The 23523-nt window shown below is 45.4% G+C and overlaps 1 protein-coding gene across 1 annotated transcript; it reads left to right on the top strand.

The window, feature by feature from the left end:
• Positions 1–739: 739 nt before the first annotated feature.
• si:dkey-191g9.5 (rap1 GTPase-GDP dissociation stimulator 1) lies at positions 740–23112 on the top strand. Its single transcript, XM_038990808.1, has 14 exons — positions 740–752; positions 2809–2913; positions 4883–5005; positions 6099–6224; positions 6474–6602; positions 6805–6930; positions 7075–7218; positions 18511–18642; positions 18870–19004; positions 19299–19424; positions 21469–21608; positions 21731–21857; positions 22679–22807; positions 22985–23112. The coding sequence occupies exons 1-14, from the start codon at positions 740–742 to the stop codon at positions 23110–23112; spliced, it is 1683 nt and encodes a 560-aa protein (XP_038846736.1).
• Positions 23113–23523: the final 411 nt, after the last annotated feature.

Here is a 23523-nt window from a genome sequence, read left to right as displayed (position 1 = left end):
ACTAGTGATAGTCCTATCACAGTAGCCTCTCTGTTGTACTTTATACTGCATCATGACCTTTATTTAGCAATCAAACCATTACTTTTTTATTTGTTGTTATTGTTCCTTTTTAAAGTAATCTTTAAAGGTTTACAGGGAGGCTGGACCAGTAAAGGGAATCCGTTTTTGCGTCATTGTTATGGCTTCTTGTATTTCAGTCTCAGTGTCTCCTAGGAGCTAATAGTCGACTGATGAGCTTTGGAGAGATTTGGGATTTAGAGCGTATTAGAAAGGGAGCGAGAAGGAGGGCTGGAGGGAGATAGAGAGAGCATGGAAGGGAGTGAGAGAAAGAGAGCGAGAGAGAGAGCGAAAGAGAGAGAAAGAGAGGCAGAAGGGCGGGGTGGGGGAGGGATTGTGTGAGACAGAACTAGAAGGAGAAAGACAAGAGAGAATTAAAAAACAGAGGCAGGGAGTGAGTGGTACAGAGAAGAGAGACAGTGTCTACTGTGTGTGAGACAGAGGGAAATAAAGACAGAGAGGGAGAGAGGGAGAGAGAACGCAAGCGCAGTGACTGAAGACAGGGCACGCCTGGCCTGAAGCAGGGCTGCTGCTCTCTCATTACTTAGTCAAACACACACACTCACACACACACACACACACACACACATACATACACATACAGTATCGGCAGAGGAAGGAAGCCAGAGAGCCGGGATAAAATCCCAGGGAGACAGTAGTGAGCGCCTGCCGACCTGCAGCCATGGCCGACGTGGGTGAGTAGAAAAACCCTTTCTGAAAACCTCCGTTACAGCGTGTGCATGCCAATGAGTGAGTGTAGCAGTGGAGGCATTGCCAATATTTGGAGCAGGGGATGTACAGTACAGTGGGAATCAACAAGGATGTAGCTCAGATTCCAAGAGACAATCAGCCTGTCTGTTTTAGTTCCCTGTCTTGTGTTTAAAGGTCATAGTAATATGGGCTGACATTACAGGCCCAGGTAAACATTGTGGGACAGAGACAGGGCACAGCGGGATGTCTCTGAAGCAACCCTGGAAGACAAGGAGAGGAGGGGAGAAAGAGAGAGAGATGGGAGGGCTGGAGATACCTAAAGGAAGCACCTCGTTTGTGGTATGTCAGTGGTAATAATGACCATGGGGGGGTCCCTATATCTATCTCAGTGGAACAGATTAACTCTGCTGTACGCAGCATTTCCCTAGACGCTCTCACACATATGCACACACGCACTCATGCACACACACACTGAATGACAAGCGGAAACTGTGAAATTGGGATCTGTGTGGTACTTGACTCTGTGTATTTACTAGGTATCGCTGTAACGATACCAGTATCGTCATGTTTTTTTCCATGGCAAAAATAAAAACACGAAGCAGACCAAAGTCTTTGGTCCTTTAAAAACCTGCTGTATGTAAAATAGTGTGTGCTCTAGCTTGGAAATGAAATAAATGGGACTCTGGATGATTGTTTCCAACATTAGGGCTGTTTTACGAAATAAGTTTAGTTTCCTTGCCACGATAATGACGAGTATTGCGATTCTGGTATCGTCCCGGGCCTATATATAACCCTGATAGCCCCCTACTGTAGGTTCTATTTTCCCACTGCTTACCAGGGATTAGCCAAGGTGATTACTCTCTGTCTGTGGCTCTGCTTAGAAAGTATGTGTTGACGACACAGCACAGAGGACAGCTAACTGTCACACCCACACATTGACTAAGCTCTGCTTTACTCTCTCTTTCTCTCTGCGCTCAAGTCAACGGTTCTCTGCTCTTTTTTTGTTCATATCGCTTTATTTTCAGATAGGTTCAATGAAGTTGTAAAGTAATTTAAGGCCAAGATTATAGTGATCAATAAGATACTTGGCTCCTTACACAATCAAATATTTTAATATATATAAGTAATGTATATACTGTATGATAACTCTTTCATTTGTCTATATGGAGGGAGACCAATGGAGAGCCTGAACGGGGAGACCGTCCCCCAAACACGCATGCACTCACACACGCACACAGTGTCCCCTGTCACAACAACATCATCAAGCAGGAAAGTATGGGATGTGACAAGACAGCGTCACGCACCAAGCAGTCCGATATTTCCTAGCTGGAGGGGACAGAGGCACCTCTCTCCCTTCTACTCCTAGCCTCTGGCATGGGGGATACCATTGCCAGCCACCCCTTCGCTGTCTCTGATGTATAATCCATGATGGAACTTGACCTCTTTGCCTGTGTATTCATATATTCATATCACTCTGGTCCTATACTCTATGTGCCAATGTATTTGGCTTGGATTAATTGCACCAACATTAACAAGTGCAATACATTTGACATGTATGTGCATTGGCAAGCCACTATGAGATTGGAAGATCCTGAAGGTTCATGAGGAGTTGCAGTGTGGATGTTTATACAGCATCAGGATGTACGGTTACCAGCATGTATTATTTGTACATGAATATTTTGTTGTATATGTGAGCAAGGTAGTTGTTCTACAGGAGGATATGACTAATACATGATGTGTCTCTAATCCTGTGTGTGTGTGTGTGTGTGTGTGTGTGTGTGTGTGTGTGTGTGTGTGTGTGTGTGTGTGTGTGTGTGTGTGTGTGTGTGTGTGTGTGTGTGTGTGTGTGTGTGTGTGTGTGTGTGTGTGCTTGTTGTGTGCTTGTGTGTGTGTGTGTGTGTGTGTGTGTGTGTGTGTGTGTGTGTGTGTGCTTGTTGTGTGCTTGTGTGTGTGTGTGCTTGTTGTGTGCTTGTGTGTGTGTGCTTGTTGTGTGCTTGTGTGTGTGTGCGCTTGGTGCATGTGTGTATGTGTATGTTGCAGACTCCCTGACTGAGGCACTGAATGCCATCAGTGTGAGCACCGAGTTGGTAGAGCAGGAGCTGAAGCCTCATCTGGACACCCTGCTGACTGTACTACTGGAGAAGAGTGAGTCTACACACACATCTACAGTAGGCTTAGGGTTAACCCTAACCCTAACCCTGACCCTAACCCTAACCCTAACCCTGCTGGCTGTGCTACTGGAGAAGAGTGAGTCTACACACACATCTACAGTAGGCTTAGGGTTAACCCTAACCCTAACCCTGACCCTAACCCTAACCCTGCTGGCTGTGCTACTGGAGAAGAGTGAGTCTACACACACATTTGCAGTAGACACTGACCTCTGATTCATCAATCTCACTCCTGCCCGTTCCCATCAGTCAGCTTTTATGGCATTGCTTTGGCCATGGCAAGCAAGGCCATAGCTTCTAGAAACTATAGTAGCAATGCGGATCTATCGTTTCAGCTTAAATTATCTCAACGTTATTCATCAGGTTGTTTTGGAATCTGTCCTTCCCCCCTTTTTTGAGTTTCTCTTTTTTTGAGATTTTGGATGCCTGTCGTGGTCTTAGCCCAAATCTTCAGCTTTTAAAAGACTGCTTCAATGTGAGAGTGTTGCAGGAGTGTTCAGAACACCTCTGCTGTTTCTCCTCTGTATCCAACCTGGACTCAGGGGTAGACTTAACATAGTAAACATAAATCCAGGACACTCCATTTCGTATGATATGTTACGTTTTGTATGTTACGTTTTGTATGGTATGTATTAATTTGTGGATATCCATCATCAATTTCCTGTGATGTGTTATAAATTACAATTCGTATGATATGTTACAAATTGCAATTCGTACAATATGTAATGAATAAAAATGTGTACACTATGTTAAGAATTTGCTAAATATATATGTTATGAATTCCAATTTGTTGTAACTAACGTTAGCTAGGTGGCTAGGTGACTAACACTAACGTTAGCTAGGTGGCAAACGTTAGCTAGGGGTTAACGTTAAATTAAAGTGGAAGGTTAGGATTAGTGGAAGGGTTAGTTAACATGCTAATTAGTTGCAAAGTAGCTAAAAAGTAGCAAGTAGATGCAAAGTTGATAATTAGCTAAAATGCTAAAGTTGTCCGTGATGAGATTCGAACATGCAACCTTTGGGTTGATAGACGTTTGCATTATACGCCTACCCATCCACCCCGACCAACCACCCTACTTTCTGTTTTGCCTTAAGGAACCTTTGGTCTTATGTAACCATACCAAACATAACATATCATACTAACTTGAGAGTTAGTACTTTTTTTTTTTTTTTTTAGTACCCGTATGTACTTTTACTATGTTACGTCTAGTCTATGAGACCAGGCTAAAATATCACAGTGCTGTGGGGGGGGGGGGGGGGGGGGGGGTCAGGACAGTTCAAGTGATAGGGACAGTTCAGGTTATTCTCCAGCTCTCTCTCTCTCTCTGCTCCAGCAAATATCCAGTTTATCTGAGGTTGCACTGTGCACGGGCAGCTAAATTTGGTTCCCCTCAAAAACGGGCAAGGGGACGTTACCATAGCAGCGCAGCGTAGCCTGACAACCTGACCTGCCTCCTTGGCTGTTGTGTCATTCTTTGAAAGGGGAAATGCTAATATCAGGTCTTCCTCTGTGTCTATTGCACGTTGCTGCTTTAATGACAATGAATCTGCCTCCCAAGCTCAACAGAGGAGGATTCTATTTTAGTCTCTCTCTCTGGTCTCCTGACATTACAGAGGGGTTAGAGTCACTGTTAATCGGAAACAGGAGTAGAAAGAGGAAGGCCTAAGACAACCTCTGCACCCAGTGATCCTGATCAATCTCAACACAGAGAAGATTGACAGGAAATTGAATTATATCTACTGCTGGGACACTTACAGTACATTAGCAAGAGTTTTGTGTCAGAACTCATTTCTGGTTAACAATTAGCAAGTTGTCTATAGGTCAATAAAGATATTTCTGTTACTATGGAGCCAATGGTAATTTTCCATCCTCAGTTATATTCCATTCTATTCTATATCCATGCCCATGGGTAGTTGCCATATAAGTATGTGTTATCTGTCCCCAGAGAAGGGTGCCGCAGTGGAGATTGCCTCCAGTGGTATCGTTCCCATCCTGGCCCAGTCCCTCAGGAAGAAGAGTCTCCTCACCAACCAGGTGGCACTGGTGGTGGCAGAAATGGCCAGGGAAGGTGAGATTAGATGCCCCCTTACTACTGTAGACAAAGGGACAGGGGGTATGGGGCATGAATACCAATCTGCAACCTGGACTCAGGGGTAAACGTAACATAGTAAACGGAAATCCAGAAAACTCGAATTAGTATGATACTGTATGTTAGGTTTGGTATGGTATGCATTAATTTGTCGATGTCCATCATCCATTTCGTATGATATGTTACGTATTACAATTCATATGATATGATACAAACTGCAATTTGTACAATAGTTACGAATTTGCAATACGTATGATATGTTACAAATTCCAATTTGTTGTGGCTAACATTAGCTAGGTGGCTAGGTGGCTAACGCTAACGTTAGGGGTTAGGGTTAAGGTTAGGGTTAAGGTTAGAGTTGGGAGTTAGGTTAAAGGGTTAAGGTTAGGCTTAGTTAACATGCTAAGTAGCTAAAATGCTAAAGTTGTCCGTGATGAGATTAGAAGACGCAACCTTCGGGTTGCTAGACGTTTGCGTTATACACCCACCCCGACCAACAATGCTACTTTAGTTTTTGCCTTAAGTAACCTTCTGTTTTATGTAACCATACCAAACGTAACATATCATACTAATTTTAGTGTCACAGATTTTCATTTACTATGTTACGTCTAGTCTGAGACCAGCCTGCAATCTGAGTTTAATGTAGAGAACCAAGGCCTTAATCACTACTACTCTGACTCATACTGTGTTAGAAAGACTCACTGATTAAAATAAAATAAGTTGATTTTGCTATGGATGTTGACACATTTGATGTTGACACATTCTAACTTTATGTAGATGATACTGGATCGATGCATAATATCTGTTACTGATGTGCCCTGTCCTTCATCACTATACATTGTTATTTATTCTATGCATTATTCTGTGCTATGCTTAAAGCACCTCTGCCACTCAGTTATTTGCATTCAGTACTAACCACCCCCTAAACCAAAAACGAGGGGGTGGTTTTGGTTATCACTCATTGACAGCGCTTAGAGTAATTGTCATTTACATCTGCCAAAATCCAGTCCAATGCCATAGGCTCACTGTGGGTAGAATCAGAGATTGATGAAATTCTGTCCCTGTGTTAAAGCGGCCGTGAGGGACACGTGCATTGAGGCGGGGCTAGTGAAGGTTCTGGTGCCCCTGCTGAACAGTGCAGATGAGGAACTGTTGCTCCACACTGGAAGAGCCATCGGACGCATCTGCTTCGACAACAGTGAGTGGGACTGACTCTAGCAGGCCGGGGCCTTCCCACAGGGAATCAGGCTCTACCTGCAGTGACAGGATGAATTTTACCCTATTAAATTCATCTGCAATCTTAGCACGCAATGCTTGTCCTGGTGAATTCCGTGTGTGTGGATGTGTGTGCCTCCACCTCTCTATTTCTATTTATCTCAGTCTCAATCCATTAGACTTTCCCTCCTTCTTTCCCTTCCTGTATTCTCTCTCCTCCTCCCTCTCTCAGCGGCCCAGCAGGATCAGCTGGTGCAGAGTGGGGTGATCCCCAGGCTGGTGGCCATCATGAGGGAGTATCCAGAGAATGACCCACTGGTCAACGTGTGTCTGCTGGCCCTCTGTAACCTGGCCGACATGGGTGAGGACCACCAGAGGAACTTTAGAGGGTCACAGAGACGAGGAATGACTCATTTGTTTTGGAGACTGTACACTGTATACTGACTTGAACCAGTTGATATTGTGTTCCTCACATCTTATCTGTGAATGAGAATTGTTTCATAACAGAAAGACCTGGTTAGATAAAGGTTTAGACAAAAACGTTTGGCCTCTGATCCCTGCAGACACGGCGCGGGAGGCGCTGGTAGAGGTGGGCGTGGCAGAGGTGCTGACAGCCCAGCTGAAACGGGCTCCTGACGCAGAGAGAAGACACATCATACTGGAGGTTCTGGGATCACTGGGAGAGAGTGGTGAGTCTGGACAAGGGCCTAAAATATAATTTATACAGAGACACGTGAGATGAAATAGGCTGTATGGGGTTTATGCTTTTCACATGAAGGGTTGAAAGAATGTGTGCTCAGACTAACACACCCCTCCTGTGCTGCTGTTGTCAGACGTGCTAAAGCTGCAGTTTGTGGAGTCGGGGGTGCCTAAGGCTCTGTCTGAGATGATTCGAGGTCTACAGGGTGGCTCTGACCCCCATGATCTCTGCAGCATCAAGATCGGCTCCAACCTCATCGTGTCTCTCCTGCTGGGAGGTAAGGAACTCAAACTGACCTGAAGGCACCAGAACCCCTTTACTATCCTCCCCTTCAACCTAACCCTCTGTGTCCATGCCTCACTCACACAACCACACCATTTCACTGTCTATCAGCTCACATCTCTCACGACTCAGAATATGACCCAGATGCAGACACAGGAGGTGGATGGTTTAGTTCTCAAAATATTTATTATGACAAAGGGGCAGGCAAAAGGGCAGGCAGAGATTCGTAGTCCAAAGCAGAGTCAAAAAGGGACAGAGGGTCAGGGCAGGCAGAAAGGTCAGAACCAGGAAGACTATAAAACAAGAACAAGAGAGAAGGTAACATACGGAAAACATGCTGGGACATTTGAAGAGACAAGACAAGACGAACTGGAAACAGGAGACAAAGGGCTGTGAGACAAAGGTTTAATCTTAGACCCATGGAAAGTGGGATGTATACAGAGGGTACGGGGCAACAGAAGACAAACAGCAGAGGGAAAAGTTTTCCAGACTCCACCCGTAGGGGCAATCACGGGACGACAGCCATACCCTCTGTCTGGGCCGATAGCGGTGAGCTGGGGTCCGGTGGCGATCCTCCTGTCGCCGATACCTAGAGGTGGTCTTAAGAAGAGTGGACCAGGCTCTCTTCCAGGTACACGGACAGCTGACCTCTTTCTCAGGGAAGAGCACGGGCTGGTAGCCCAAGGAATGCTCGAAGGGCGAGAGTCCAGTGGCCGAGCAGGGAAGGGAGTTGCGGGTGAACTCCAGGTGGTGGGGTTGGCAGAGACGAGGCAGGGAAGAGTAGTCTCCAGGTACTGATTGGCTCGCTCCGATTGGCCGTTGGACTGAGGATAAAACCCGGAGGACAGGCTGGCCGATGACCCAATGAGGGTGCAGAATGCCTTCCAGAACCTGGACGAGAACTTAGGACCCCGATCGGAGACAATGTCGACCGGAAGTCTATGGATCCGGGAAGACATGCTGCACCATAAGCTTGGCCGTCTCCTTGGCTGAGGGTAACTTGGGAAGGGGAATCAAATGTGCAGTTTTGGAAAACCTATCTACCACAGTGGGGCTGCCATCTGACGGAGGGAGACCGGTGACAAAGTCCAGGGATATATGGGACCAGGGGCAATGAGGAACAGGGAGTGGTTGAAGGAGGCCAGCCAGAGCTTGCTGCGGAGTCTTGTTCTGTGCGCACACAGTGCAGGCGGCGACGAATACAGAGATGTCCGGAACCATGGTGGGCCACCAAAAACGTTGGCGGATGAAAGCCAGGGTCCGACTTGAGCCGGGATGACAGGTGAGTTTTGAGGAATGGGCCTGTCATGCCAAATAATGTCCCCCGGCCAAAAAGTGTCCCCCTCTGCGTCACAATGGGATTCAATAAACGTCCGTTGCTATATCAACATTGTGATGACCTAATGACAGACGATGGTCCCAAGGTCATTTGGAGAGGTAAATTGAAGAGGTACATTTTGATAAGCTCAGCATAACTACCATTTCTTGCTTTCGCAAATGTCAACCAAAGCTTAACATACTTTGTCTATTGGGCTTCACCGAAGTCTAGTGCATCAGTGCTTTCAGTGGTCGACTGTCCAACCGGAAAAGATTATTGGCTTCCACCAAGGTAACCCTAGGAAGACAAAGAGAAAAAGATCAGTGTTAGGGAAACTAAAACTAGCTTCGGGTTATTTTGTGTGCAAATGCAAATAGTTATTATCTGTAATTTTTTATATTCACCTTAACAGATGGTGTGACCAGCTAGGACCGAAAAAGCAGCGAGGTTTCCTAGGTCTCGCCTTCCTTTAGTACCTTCTTCCAAACCAAGTAATTCGCCCGGTTGTCGTAGCACTTGGTCCCCTTCTTGATTCTGCTTCTGTAGCACTCCTTCTGTTTAACCTGCGCCTTGTCGATGTTAACAGGAATAAATGCAATTATATTTCATATTACAAATACATTTCTTACATATCTCTTGGAGGGCCAGAAAATAAATCAACAGCGGACAATCATTTTACCCAGTCAAGAACCGCCACATCCTTCTCAGTCCGTGCCTGAAGGTAGTCCTCGAAGGCATTCTGATCTGTTTCGACAACTTCCACCACATCAAGTGGGGTTTCAGTGATCTTAAAGTACGTTATACAAAAATAGCAATAGACAAACACAAATTTGAAAGACTACAGTATATGCAATAATTGTATATACAATTGCATTGTTTACCTCAGTCAACAGCTGCAGCTCCCGTCCGTACTCGGTGTAGGCCTGTGTGCTGCTGTTGTGTGCAAAGAGAATTACCTTCAGGTTGTTCTCCCACCTTTCCTGGTACCAATCAAGGGACTTGCCCATGGCAGTCTTAAGGGTCTGGTTGGTCCATTCACCAAACCTGGAGGAGGGGGTAGGAAAGTGATATCTATTGACAATGTAAGATATTAAAATATGTTTGATTATGTACCATGGAAAAACAAAAGCAAATTGTAAAAAATAAATAAAACAAACCATTAGTGGCAGAATACAACCAATAACATCCGTACCTTGTTCCAGTGTTCATGACCTCGGTCACTCAAGATGACCTCAGGAGAAACGTGGGTGTTGAAGATGTCCTTCATCGCCTTGGAGGTGGCCTCGCCAGTCTCGTTCTTGATGGGTATCATACAAAACTAAAATCTATTTTTGGTTACAAACACCCTTTTTAATCGGTTACAGAAGGGAATTTAGAGTTAAGCGCGTACTCTTCCTTTACTGACCTTAATGGTTATTGCCTCCACCCACTTGGTAAAGTGATCATTCGCCGTCAGTTGTTGACATTTCCTGGATTTCGTGAAGGGTCCGATGAGGTCCACCCCAAACATTTAAAGTGTTAGAGAGAAGATTACTTTATGCTTACCTGTATCTGTGTCATACAGTATGCAGATTTTCATATTTGTAAGGATACTGAGACACACATACACACATTCTATAATACTGAACTCTGCTGTGGTCAAATAAAGAAACCAATACAAAACAACTTATCAGAACAAGATTTGAATTGGGACGCTTACCGATCAAGTGCCATGATGAAACAACTTTGATGGGCTTCAACTCCGGCGCCACAGTCTTCACCCTCTCAAACTTCTGTCAGGCTAGACAGGGTACTAACCTTTAAGCATAAAGTGACAATTTGAAACATTGCGTGCTCTCTGATGACATTAATTGAAATCATAATAATTTCAGATATAATAGAATGTGATTGATAAACAAAAGGTTATTTCACTTGCCCAGCTGTCCACCTCCTTGGCAATTCCCCGTCAGAAAAAACGTAGGTTGATTTAGGCAATCAAATAAAATTTTATTTTATTGGTCACATACACATGGTTAGCAGATGTTAATACACACAAATCTAAAGGGGTAAATGAGAGTATGTACATAAGAGTATGTACATAAGTATATGGATGAGCGATGGCCCGAGTGACATAAGCAAGGTGCAATAGATGGTATAAAATACAGTATGTACTGTACATGTGTAATGCCCGGGGTGTAGTGGAGGAAGAAGTCAGACGCAGGAGACAGAGAGTTCAGAGTAGCGCTACTTCTTTATTCACCACACAGGTGAAAACGACGCCACTCAAAACAACACAATAACTCACGTACACGAACAACCGTGACTTACAGGCGTGTACACGAGTACACATAAAACAATCCCGCACACCCAGCAGGCGGGCCGGCTGGATAATAAAGCCCAACTAATTAACCTAACTAAAACAGGTGTAACTAATAAACAGACAAGGAGGGGGAGGAAAAGATCAGTAGCAGCTAGTAGGCCGGTGACGACGACCGCCGAGCGCCACCCGAACAGGAAGGGGAGCCACCTTCGGTAGGAGTCGTGACAACATGTGATATGAGTAATGTAAGATATGTAAACATTATTAAAGTGGCATTATTTAAAGTGACATTGTTTAAAGTGACGAGTGATCAATTTATTAAAGTGGCCAGTGATTGGGTCTCAATGTAGGCAGCAGCCTCTCTGAGTTAGTGATTGCTGTTTAGCAGTATGATGGCCTTGAGATAGAAGCTGTTTTTGTCTGTGATGTGTGCTCATAAGAACTTAAAACTTTCCACCTTCTCCACTGCTGTCCCATCGATGTGGATAGGGGGGTGCTCCCTCTGCTGTTTCCTGATGTCCACAATCATCTCCTTTGTTTTGTTGTCGTTGAGTGAGAGGTTGTTTTCCTGACACCACACTCCGAGTGCCCTCACCTCCTCCCTGTAGGCTGTCTCATCGTTGTTGGTAATCAAGCCCACTACTGTTGTGTCATCTGCAAACTTGATGATTGAGTTGGAGGCGTGCATGGCCATGCGGTCGTGGGTGAACAGGGAGTACAGGAGAGGGCTGAGAACGCACCCTTGTGGGGCCCCAGTGTTAAGGGTCAGCAAAGTGGTGATGTTGTTTCCTACCTTCACCACCTGGGGGCGGCCCGTCAGAAAGTCCAGGACCCAATTGCACAGGGCGGGGTTGAGACCCAGGGCCTCCAGCTTGATGATGAGCTTGGAGGGTAGTATGGTGTTGAATGCTGAGCTGTAGTCAATGAACAGCGTTCTTACATAGGTATTATTTTTGTCCAGATGGGATAGAGCAGTGTGCAGTGTGATGGCGATTGCGTCGTCTGTGGACCTGTTGGGGCGGTATGCAAACTGAAGTGGGTCTAGGGTGGCCGGTAAGGTGTAGGTGATATGATCCTTGACTAGCCTCTCAAAGCACTTCATGATGACAGAAGTGAGTGCTATGGGGCGGTAGTCATTTAGTTCTGTTATCTTTGCCTTCTTGGGTACATGAACAATGGTAGCCATCTTTAAGCATGTGGGGACAACAGACTGGGATAGGGGGTGATTGAATATGTCCGTAAACACACCAGCCATCTGGTCTGTGCATGCTCTGAGGACGCGGCTAGGGATGCTGACTGGGCCAGCAGCCTTTCGAGGGTTAACACATTTAAATGTTTTACTCATGTCGGCCACGGAGAAGGAGGGGGGTGGGGCGCAGTCCGTGTTAGCGAGCTGCGACGGTGGCACTGTATAATCCTCAAAGCGGGCAAAGAAGGTGTTTAGTTTGTCTGGAAGCGTGACGTCAGTGTCCGTGACGTGGCTGGTTTTCTTTTTGTAGTCTGAGATTTCCTGTAGACCCTGCCGCATACGTCTCGTGTCTGAGCCATTGGATTGCGACTCCACCTTGTCCGTGTACCGGCATTTTGCTTGTTTGATTGCCTTGCGGAGGGAATAACTACACTGTTGATATTCAGCCATATTTCCAGACCTCTTTCCATGGTTCTCGCTTTCAGTTTTGCGCGAATGCCACCATCCATCCACGGTTTCTGGTTAGGGTAGGTTTTAATAGTCACAGTGGGTACAACATCTCCAATGCACTTCTTTATAAACTCACTCACCGAGTCAGAGTATAGGTCGATGTTGCACTTCACTCACGCACTTCACTCCGAAATGGCCAGCATCAATCTCGGTTAGCATGGCCTCTTTCTCCACTTTAGTAAAAAATCACCCACCTGTGTGGCTGGCCATCCTTCCCCCGTAGGTACATTTGATTGCCTAACAAGTTGGAGGAGAAGAGTTGCTGAAATACTGAACTGAAGTTTAAGTACATTTGCACTGCTGTCTTCCGCTCTCTGTTTCTCTCTTTCCATCTCTCTTTCCATCTCTCTCTCTGTCCATCTTCCACTCTCTTCCCACCTCTCTCTCCCTTTCATCCTTTCTTTCTAACTTTCTTCCTTTCTCTTTTGCGCTTCTTGTGAGATCAGTGGTGCCTTCATTGTACTTCGCCTGGTTGGAAAGATAACATAACATCTCTTTGAGGGATGCCATTGAAGTGCAAGCTACATACAATTTTTGTATTTTTTTTATTTTTTTTATTTAAACTTTATTTAACTAGGCAAGTCAGTTAAGAACAAATTGTTATTTACAATGATGACCTACCAAAAGGAAAAAGGCAGGGACGGGGGCTGGGATTAAAAATGAAAAAGTTACAAAATATAAATATAGGACAAAACACACATCACAACAAGAGAGACAACACAACACTATACAAAGAGAGACCTAAAACAACAACATAGCAAGGCAGCAACACATGACAACACAGCATGGTAGCAACACAACATGACAACAACATGGTAGCAACAAACAGAAAGCTACAATAACAGTTACTGTAGCTGGCTAGCTGACTAGGCAGGCTGAGGTAAATAAGTACAGTAGCTAGCAACATCAATCTAAAAACAGCTTAAATTATTTCTTCCTATTTAACAATATTTTCTTATATAAAGACAAATATATGGTAAAGAAAGAGTGTTCTCTTTCCAGTCTTTTTGGTCCTCTGAAGCAGCATGTAGTCAGCAGGTTGTCACAGTCAAAACCATCGTTCTTGGAAAGATATTATGAGGTAATAATTTTGCGCTGACTGAGCGAGCGCTTATGAGGTGAAATAGAACTAGAACTGCTCGCCTCCTCCTTCCTTCGCGACCACTACGAGGTAAAATAGAGCCAACCAACCAGCATAGCAACGGACGCTTTGATTCATTACGTAATCTGGTCAGAATTTTGCAATTTCTAGCAACAGCCCTAGCAACAGAAGCTAGAAATCATTGAATCCTATTGTGATGCAGGGGGGGACACTTTTTGTCAGGGGGACACTATTTGTTATGACAGGCCCATTCCAGGACCGGGGACTAGGCCGAATCAGGAACGAACATCCGGTTAGGCAATGGTAAAATTTTATTGAGTGAATAACAGACTCCAACGAGCCTGCCTTGAGTTGAGGCGCTCGGCGGTGCCGAGATATTACACATTTTTATGGCCAGTCCACACTAAGAATGGATGTTCCGCCCCTTCAAGCTAGTGCCTCCAATCCTCCAGCATGGAATTGAGACAATGGGAGATGAAAGCGCAGGGATGCAGCTTTTGGTCCTGGACTGAACGCTGGGACAGGACGGCCCCCACTCCAATGTCCGAGGCGTCAACCTCCACCACGAACTGACGATGGTCCGGATGGATGAGGATGGGGGCTGTGCTTCAGATCAAGAAATGCCTGGTCAGCAACTGGGGAGAGGTGAGTGCAGAGAGGAGGGAGGCCAGGGTGCTGTAGCCCCGAATAAAGCTGTGGTATAATTTTTTTACAGAAATGTCATTAAGGCCCCGGTAGCTGATACACCGGCACAGGGTTTTGTCATTCTTTTCTACAAAGAAAAACCCTGCGCCGGCAGGGGAGGCAGAAGGACACATGATCCCGGCAGTTAGAGAGTCCTCAATGTATACATACCTCCATGGTCTTGGTCTCTGGGCTGCCCCCGAGGTGGCGTGGTGCCCGGGAGGAGGTCAATAGCGCAATCGTAGGGTCGATGCAGAGGAAGGGATGTGGCGCGAGCCTTGTTAAAAACCTCCCAGAGGTCCTGGTACTCAGCAGGAATGGCGTAGAGATCCAAAGCTTTTCCCAAGCCCGCAGAAGGACGTCCTTAAGGCGATGTGTGTAGCAAAACGGGCTCCAGTAGCCCAGTCAATCAGGGGGTTGTGCCTCTGGAGCCATGAAAATCCCAAAACGACAGGTGTATGAGGAGATCCAATTAGTAGAAACTGTATGGACTCTCTGTGATTACCCGACACTCACAGGTTAATGGAAACCGTACTGTCTGTGACCCTGCCAATGGTGCGTCCGTCCTAAGCTCTGGCGTCCTTGGGAATGGAGAGGAGTTGAGTAGAGATACCCAGCTCAGATATCAGGGTAGCGTCCATGAAGCTCTCGTCAGCCCCAGAGTCAATGAGCACCCGGAGAGATTTTGACCTGTCACCCCACAGCAGGATAGCGTGGAGAGGACTATGGGTAATGGGAGTTTAGAGACTCCCTGTATGGCCCACCAGCATACCCGTACCTACTGAGGAGCCTGGTCTTTTACTGGACAGGTGGATATGTTATGTCCTGTGGTACCACAACACAGGCAACTGTTGCAGCGCAGCCTGCGTAAACATTCTCTAGGAGACAATCTAGCCCTGTCCAGTTGCATGGGCTCAGGAGGAGACGAGACACCAGTCCCCGATGATCCCAGAGGGGGCTCGGGTGATTTCAGATTTTCTCGGGGATGCCGGCATCGGGGACTTCCGGGGTTCTTCGGAGGCGAGGGAGAAACTGTGGACGAGCGAGTATGGCTGAGAACAGACCCCCTCCTCCTCCTGCGTTCCCGTACGCGCCCATCGATCCTTATCATCAAGGCTATGAGGGAGTCGAGGTCCCTGGGTAATGACGGAAGGTGTTGAACAGGGACTCCGGGTTCCAGGCACTCTTGGCGGCCAGCGTGTAAAAGTCTACCACACTGCGGTAGTCTTGACGCAGACAAAGTAGCAAAGTACTAAAGTAGCGAAGTACCATCAGCGTTATAAGATACGCTGTCTTCGACCAAGCTGAAGGAAACGAAGAGGGCTGTAGCTCAAAGATGAGGGAGCACTGGGAGAGAAACTCCCAGCAGGTTCCAGGATCTCCAGAATAGCGCTCCGGAGGACATAAGCGGGGTTCTCGGGAAGCCGGGGTAGGCTGGGGAGAAGCATCGCTAGTAGTGAGGTTACTGAGGTCATGACGTTCCTTCAAGGAGGTTCTGAAGTAGCTCCTCATGGTGGGTCCTTGCAGGGAGACAGCGTTGTGGAGCTGGTCTGTTTGCTCGGTCAGTCATGGCCAGTTCGTACTATCACACCACAGGATATGACCCAGATGCAGACATTGGAGGCGGATGGTTTGGTTCTCAAAATATTTATTATGACAAAAGGGCAGGCAAAGGATAGGTCGAGGGCAGACAGAGGTTCGTAGTCCAAGGCAGAGTCAAAAAGGGACAGAACAGCATGCAGGCTCATGGTCAGGACAGGCAGAAAGGTCGAACCGGGAAGACTAGAAAACAAGAACTAGAGAGAAGGTAACGTGTGGAAAATACGCTGGGACGACTTAATGAGACAAGACGAACTGGCAACAGACAAACAGAAAACGCAGGTATGAAAAATAGGAGGCACCTGGTGGGGGTGGCGACAAGCACAAGACAGGTGAAACAGATCAGGGTGTGACAACATTACTAAATTTGATTGATGTTTGATTCCGAATGTAATTGAGCAAAGATACTCTGACTATGAATCACATTTTTACTAATAAACATCAGGCCATGCGATGTTTTGATTATGATAATACATGTTTATATATACAGTACCAGTCAAAAGTTTGGACACACCTACTCATTCAAGGGTTTTTCTTTACTTTTACTATTTTCTACATTGTAGAATAATAGTGTTAAACAAATCAAAATATATTTTATATTTGAGATTCTTCAAAGTAGCCACCCTGTGCCTTGACAGCTTTGCACACTCTTGGCATTTCTCAACCAGCTTCATGAGTTAGTCACCTGGAATGCGTTTCAATTAACAGGTGTGCCTTGTTAAAAGTTAATTAATGCGTCTGAGCCAATCAGTTGTGTTGTGACAAGATAGGGGTGGTATAAAGAAGATAGCCCTATTTGGTAAAAGACCAAGTCCATATTATGGCAAGAACAGCTCAAACAAGCAAAGAGAAACGACAGTCCATCATTGCTTTAAGACATGAAGGTCTTAAAGCAATGTCCATCAAGTGCTATGATGAAACTGGCTCTCATGAGGACCTCTGCTGCAGAGGATAAGTTTATTAGAGTTATCAGCCTCCGAGATTGCAGCCCAAATAAAAGCTTCACAGAGTTCAAGTAACAGACACATCTCAACATCAACTGTTCAGAGGAGACTGCGTGGATCAGGCATTCATGGTTGAATTGCTGCAAATAAATCCCTACTAAAGGACACCAGTAATAAGAAGAGATTTTCTTGGGCCAAGAAACACAAGCAATGGACATTTGACCGGTTGAAATCTGTCCTTTGTTCTGATGTGTCCAAATTTGAGATTTTTGTTTCCAACCGCCGTGTCTTTGTGAGACGCAGAGTAGGTGAACGGATGATCTCTGTGTGTGTGGTTCCCACTGTGAAGCATGGAGGAGGAGGTGTGATGGTGTGGGGGTGCTTTGCTGGTGACACTGTCTGTGATTTACTTAGAATTCAAGGCACACTTAACCAGCATGGCTGCCACAGCATTCTGCAGCGATACGCCATCCCATCTGGTTTGGGATGGCACCATCTTAGTGGGATTATCATTGGTTTTACCAACAGGACAATGACCCAACACACCTCCAGGCTGTGTAAGGGCAATTTGACCAAGAAGGAGAATGATGGAGTGCTGCATCAGATGACCTGGCCTCCACAATCACCTGACCTCAGCCTAGTTGAGATGGTTTGGAATGAGTTGGACCGCAGAGTGAAGGAAAAGCAGCCAACAAGTGCTCAGCATACGTGGGAACTCCTTCAAGACTGTTGGAAAAGCATTCCAGGTGAAGCTGGTTGAGAGAATGCCAAGAGTATGCAAAGCTGTCATCAAGGCAAAGGGTGGCTACTTTGAAGAATCACAAATATAAAAAATATTTTGATTTGGTTACTACATTATTCCATGTGTGTTTTTTCATAGTTTTGATGTCTTCAGTATTATTCTACAATGTAGAAAATAGTAAAAAATAAAGAAAAACTCTTGAATGTGTAGGTGTGTCCAAACTTTTGACTGGTACTGTACACACATATATATAAACACATATCATCATAATCAACACATCGCATGAGCTGATTTTTATGAGTAAAAATGTGATGATTTCTATCTGTTTCTATTTATTTGATAAATAGACTCATATCTCCCTCACTAACTTTAAGCGCCGCTGTCAGAGCAGCTCACAGGACACTGCACCTGTACATAGCTCATCTGTAAATAGCCCATCCAACTACCTCATCCCCATACTGTTATTTTTTTTTTTTTTGCTCCTTTGCACCCCAGTATCTCTACTTGCACGTTCATCTTCTGCACATCTTTCACTCCAGTGTTTAAATTGCTAAATTGTAATTATTTCGCCACCATGGCCTATTTATTGCCTTACCTCCCTTATCTTACTTCATTTGCACACACTGTACATAGACTTTTTTCTATTGTGTTATTGACTGTATGTTTGTTTATTCCATGTGTAACTCTGTGTTGTTGTTTGTGTCGCACTGCTTTGCTTTATCTTGGCCAGGTCGCAGTTGTAAATGAGAACTTGTTCTCAACTAGCCTACCTGGTTAAATAAAGGTGAAATAAATAAAATTAAAATTAAAAATGAAATATTGATCACAAAAAAATTATGGTTGGTGGTTGACTAGTCTGATGTGCTGCCTTTCCCTGTGTGCTGTGTTTTGGTGCATTAGATGAGTCCATGCAGAAGTGTTTCGGCGAGGGCACAGGGATGGTGTACCAGGACGTGCTCTCCTGGCTGCAGTCCTCCAACACTCAGCTGCAGCTGTCTGGAGCCCTGGCCATCGCCAATTTTGCCAGGAACGGTAAGATGGCAAAATGCCTTCAGATTGACACATCTGCATTGCCTGCTTTGGTTTTGACATGAGAATGGATTCTCCCCAGTCTCTGATGTTCTAAGCCCCTGTCTATCTTCATATTTGATTACCTTATCGCCTCTTTCTCTCTCTGTATCTTTTCTCTGTCTCTTCTCATCAATTACTGTCTTTTCTCTACCCTGTCTCTATCGCCCTTCCTCTCTCAACCTTCTCAGACAGTAACTGTGTGAAGATGTTGGAGCTGGGGGTGGTTCCACATATCCTGACCCTGCTAGAGCAGCATGTGGACGAAGGCGACGTGTCCGTCCAGCATGCCGGACTGAGCGCTCTCAGAAACCTGGCCATCCCAGGTGCATAGTAGGATGAATAACCACATACACACATGCATGCGTGCACACACACACACACACACACACACACACACACACACACACACACACACACACACACACACACACACACACACACTGTTTTATCTAGTGGAAATTGCACTCATTTCACACTGACCCCACCGACCCGACTGACCCCACCACTGAATTACAAACTGACACCGTGAAATGAATCACTAATGGTATTCTCTTGTAAGCTGTTCTCAGAACTGTCAGCTCTGACCTTTCTGATCCCTCTTCTCCCTGGTGTTTCAGCCACTAATAAGGTGAGGATGCTGAAGGACGGGGTGACAGAGAGAATCAGGACCTTGCTGCGCTCTGACATGCCCCCAGTGCAGTTCAAACTGTTGGGCACCCTGCGCATGATGGTGGATGGCCAAGGTGAGTGGGAAAGGTGTATGGTGGAGGAGGGGTGTGTGCTCAGTGTAGATGTGTGGGTTATACTGTATCTGATTAAGCTAAAATCATAAAGGCAAAATGCATTTAGCCGGTACAGAGGTAATTGTACAGTAGCAGCCAAACATATTGGGACCCTTGCACTTTTCTTTAAAAAATCCCTATTTCTTTTAAAATATGTAGAAATTTGAGGAAAAATACTTTTGGTCTCCACACATTGTTATTATATTTTCAACATTGCACAACCGATTTATTTTCGGGAAACTTAAAGGTGCTACACAATGGATTTGCACAAATCTTTGCATTTTAATTTCAGAAAATGTTGATAATATCTGCCACTAACAGTGGAATGATAATGTTTCAGAGTATTATTTACCTGCCAGTGTTGTGATTGGCTGTGATATTTGCCTATTGATTTTTCCCGCCCTTGTGGCATCTGTTGATAAACTGGGAAAACTGTTCTGACTTTCTGGCTGTTTTATCTAGTGGAAATTGCACTCATTTCCTGGCTGTAAAATTCTTCAGTTTATGTGAGAAAACAATAGTGTAGGGAGTCATTGTACCGTCTAAGTCGCTGTGAAATATATTTTCAATAACAAAAAATATCGTTTTTACAGCTGTTTGAAGCTGTAAAAACACTACTTTTTGTTATTTAAAATATATTTCACAGTGATTTAGATGGTACAATGATATGTTATGGACATTTTCTAAAATTACGATGCTAAAATTCTACAAAAAAATCCTATGTGTAGCACCGTTACTTTTACAATTTTAATTCCGAAAATAAAAACAAATGGCATTGACAAACTGATTGGCACCCGGAGCTAGTACTTGGTTGCACAGCCTTTGGCCAAGATAACTGCAGACAAACGCTTCTTGTAGCCATCAATGAGCTTGCTGCACCTTTCTACTGGCAATTTGCCCCACTCTTCAACTGCAAACTGCTCCAATTCTTTAAAGTTTGAGGTGTGCCTTCCACCAACTGTTTTCAGATCTCTCCATAGGTTTTCGATGGGATTCAGATCTGGATTCATCGTTGGCCACTCCAGAACTGTGCAACGTTTCTTCTTGAACAATATCTGGGTGATTTTTTTAACGTGTGTTTTGGGATTCTTCTCCTGCTGGGAAACCCACAACCCTCAAGAGACACAGTTTTTGGACACTGGGTTGAACGCTGCACTCCAAGACACCTTTGTAATATGCAGATTTCACGATGTCTTGCACACATTCAAGGCCCGTAGTGCCAGAGGCAGCAAAGCAACCACACAGCATTATCAAACCTCAAGGACAGACCTTTTTCAATTTCAAAGTATTTTTTGAACAAGTAGGGAATTGTGTAAGAAACGTGCAAGCGTGCAAATACACTTGGCTGCAACTGTATGTGGTGGGAGTCATTTTATTTGTGATAAATGTGCGAAACAGGGCTGTTGTTCCCACAACCAACCACCTGTAATTGATAGTTAATTCAGCTCCATTAGATGTTGTAATGCTATACTATGTCCAACGGCACTGTTGGAATCACAGCCTATTTACACTGTCTGTGGGAGTTCTCAGCCCCAAACAATAGAGTAAATACCAAGCCGCCACAGGCACTGCTATGACCTGTCACGGTAAATTGCAGGGTACTGTGGCTCCCCTTGATTACTGGAGTCCACTGAGGTAATACACTAGTCTAAAGGGAATCACCACTCTTGAGTCTGCTTTCTCACTCCTGCTTTCTTTGCTCACCAGCCCACCTCAATCTTGACTCTCTGTTTCTTTGCCCGTCTCTGTGGTTCTCTTTCTAACTTCTTCAATCTCCTGTTCCTTGACACTTCTAATGTCCTCACCCTCTCTGATCCTTTCTGTTGTTAATTTTCCTCCCTTCTCTTTTTGTCTCTCTCCTCTATATCCCTCTCTTTCAATCATCCCTTTCTACCCAACATATTTCTCTCATCTCTACTCTCTCCCTTCACTCAATCTCTCACACCCTCTCTCTCTCTTCCTCCGACTCTCTCTTCCTCCGCTCCTTCCTTTCGACCTCTGTTAGAGGAGGCAGCTACAGTGCTGGGCAAAGATGAGGTTCTGTTGGCGAGGGTCATGGAGTGGTGTGAGGCAAGGGACCATGCAGGGGTCAGGGGAGAGGCAAACCGCCTCCTGGCTGCCCTTATTAGACACAGTCGTGCTCCGGTGAGACACACACACATGCGCGTGCACACACACACAGACCCACGCACGCACACACACCATACATACAGTACGTAATCCCCATCGCTTCTAGAGACTGATTCTCTCCCTCCTGACTTTGACAGGAAGTCATCAACGCTGTAACCAAAGCAGATGGGGTGCGTCACCTCATCTCCATGGCAACCAGTGAACACGTCATCATGCAGAATGAAGCCCTGGTTGCCCTGGCGATTGCATCTGCCATTGACATTGGTGAGGGATTCTACTATCCTTTGAGAGCATTCAGAGGGGAAGACCAATACATCTAAAGCTACCATTTGGACTAGCATAATATAACTAGATACAGGTTTACTGACAGTAACCAGAACTAATACACTGAGTATACAAAACATGAAGACATAGACTGACCAGGTGAATCCAGGTGTAAGCTATGATCCTTTATTGATGTCACTTGTTAAATCCACTTCAATCAGTGTAGATGAAGGGGAGGAGACAGGTTAAAGAAGGATTTTTAAGCCTTGAGACAATTGAGACATGGATTGTGTATATGTGCCATTCAGAGGGTGAATGGGCAAGACAGAAGATTTAAGTGCCTTTGAACGGGGTATGGTAGTAAGTGCCAGGCGCACCGGTTTGTGTCAAGAACTGCAATGCTGCTGGGTTTTTCACGCTCAACAGTTTCCTGTGTGTATCAAGAATGGTCCACCACCAAAAATACATTCAGCCAACTTGACACAACCTTGTCGAGTCCATGCCCCGACGAATTGAGGCTGTTCTGAGGGCGAAAGGGGGGTGTTCTGAGGGCAATATTAGGAAGGTGTTCCTAAAGTTTGGTATACTAAGTGTATATTTGTAATAATGTCAGTATATATTATATCAGTATGTAATAATATACTGCTAATGTAATAATATCAGCTCATATTTTACAATGGTGAATTACTGTAAGCTTATTTTAGTTTATACTAATGCCCCCGCATACCAATGTACATATACCGTAATGTACTTACTGTAAATGAGAGACTAACACACACTCTTTGCGTGTGTGTGTGCGTGTGTGTCCTGCTGTTCTACAGACTCCATGCAGGAATCATTCCAGGAGGCAGAGCTCTTGCCTACACTGCAGAAGATGCTGGAAGACCCAGTGGGGGCAGTGGAGGTCAAGTTCAGCGCCCTAGGCCTCATCTGTAGCCTGGCCAACTCCAGTAGGTACCACACACACACACACACACACACACACACACACACACACACACACACACACACACACACACACACACACACACACACACACACACACACACACACACACACACACACACACACACACACACACACACACACACACACGTCCTCTCTCTACTTCTTTCTCACTCTCTCAGGCATGATGAAGGAAGAAATGGAATCTCTAAACCTGAAGGAGACGCTCACCAAGCTCTCTGGTCACTCCAGCACCAAGCTAGCTACACAGGCCGACACAGTGCTGGCCATGCTCTCTGAAACCAGCTAGACTGTCCTGACCGGACCACTGCCCTGGTCAATGTGATCATAGACTCTCCGCACCACGTGCCACCACAATCACCCCTACTACCGTGACCACACCATCCTACCCATCAACCGCACTTCACCAGAGAACAACCCATCCCTTGCTCTGAAAGGGGAAAAGAGGTGGAGGGTTTGAAAAGACGCACATATTGACAGTCTTCCAAAGCTGGGTTTTCATTCACCTGGCCTATGGAGAACACAGTTGGACAGAGATATGCTAGGACTGACCAACCCAATCTGACAGAGAGGTAACAAGGTGATAGCCGATGTTCGAAGCACAAGCTGAATGAGCCAACCCATGTAAAACGCACACGAAGCACAACATCCCCGGTTCACTCATCATGACCATCTGTAGAAAGAGTGTTTACTGTATGTG

This window comes from Salvelinus namaycush, chromosome 4 (assembly GCF_016432855.1).
Source record: "Salvelinus namaycush isolate Seneca chromosome 4, SaNama_1.0, whole genome shotgun sequence".
NCBI lineage: Eukaryota > Metazoa > Chordata > Actinopteri > Salmoniformes > Salmonidae > Salvelinus > Salvelinus namaycush.
Note: the sequence above shows the minus strand (reverse complement) of the source record. Positions and strands in the feature narration are given on the sequence as shown.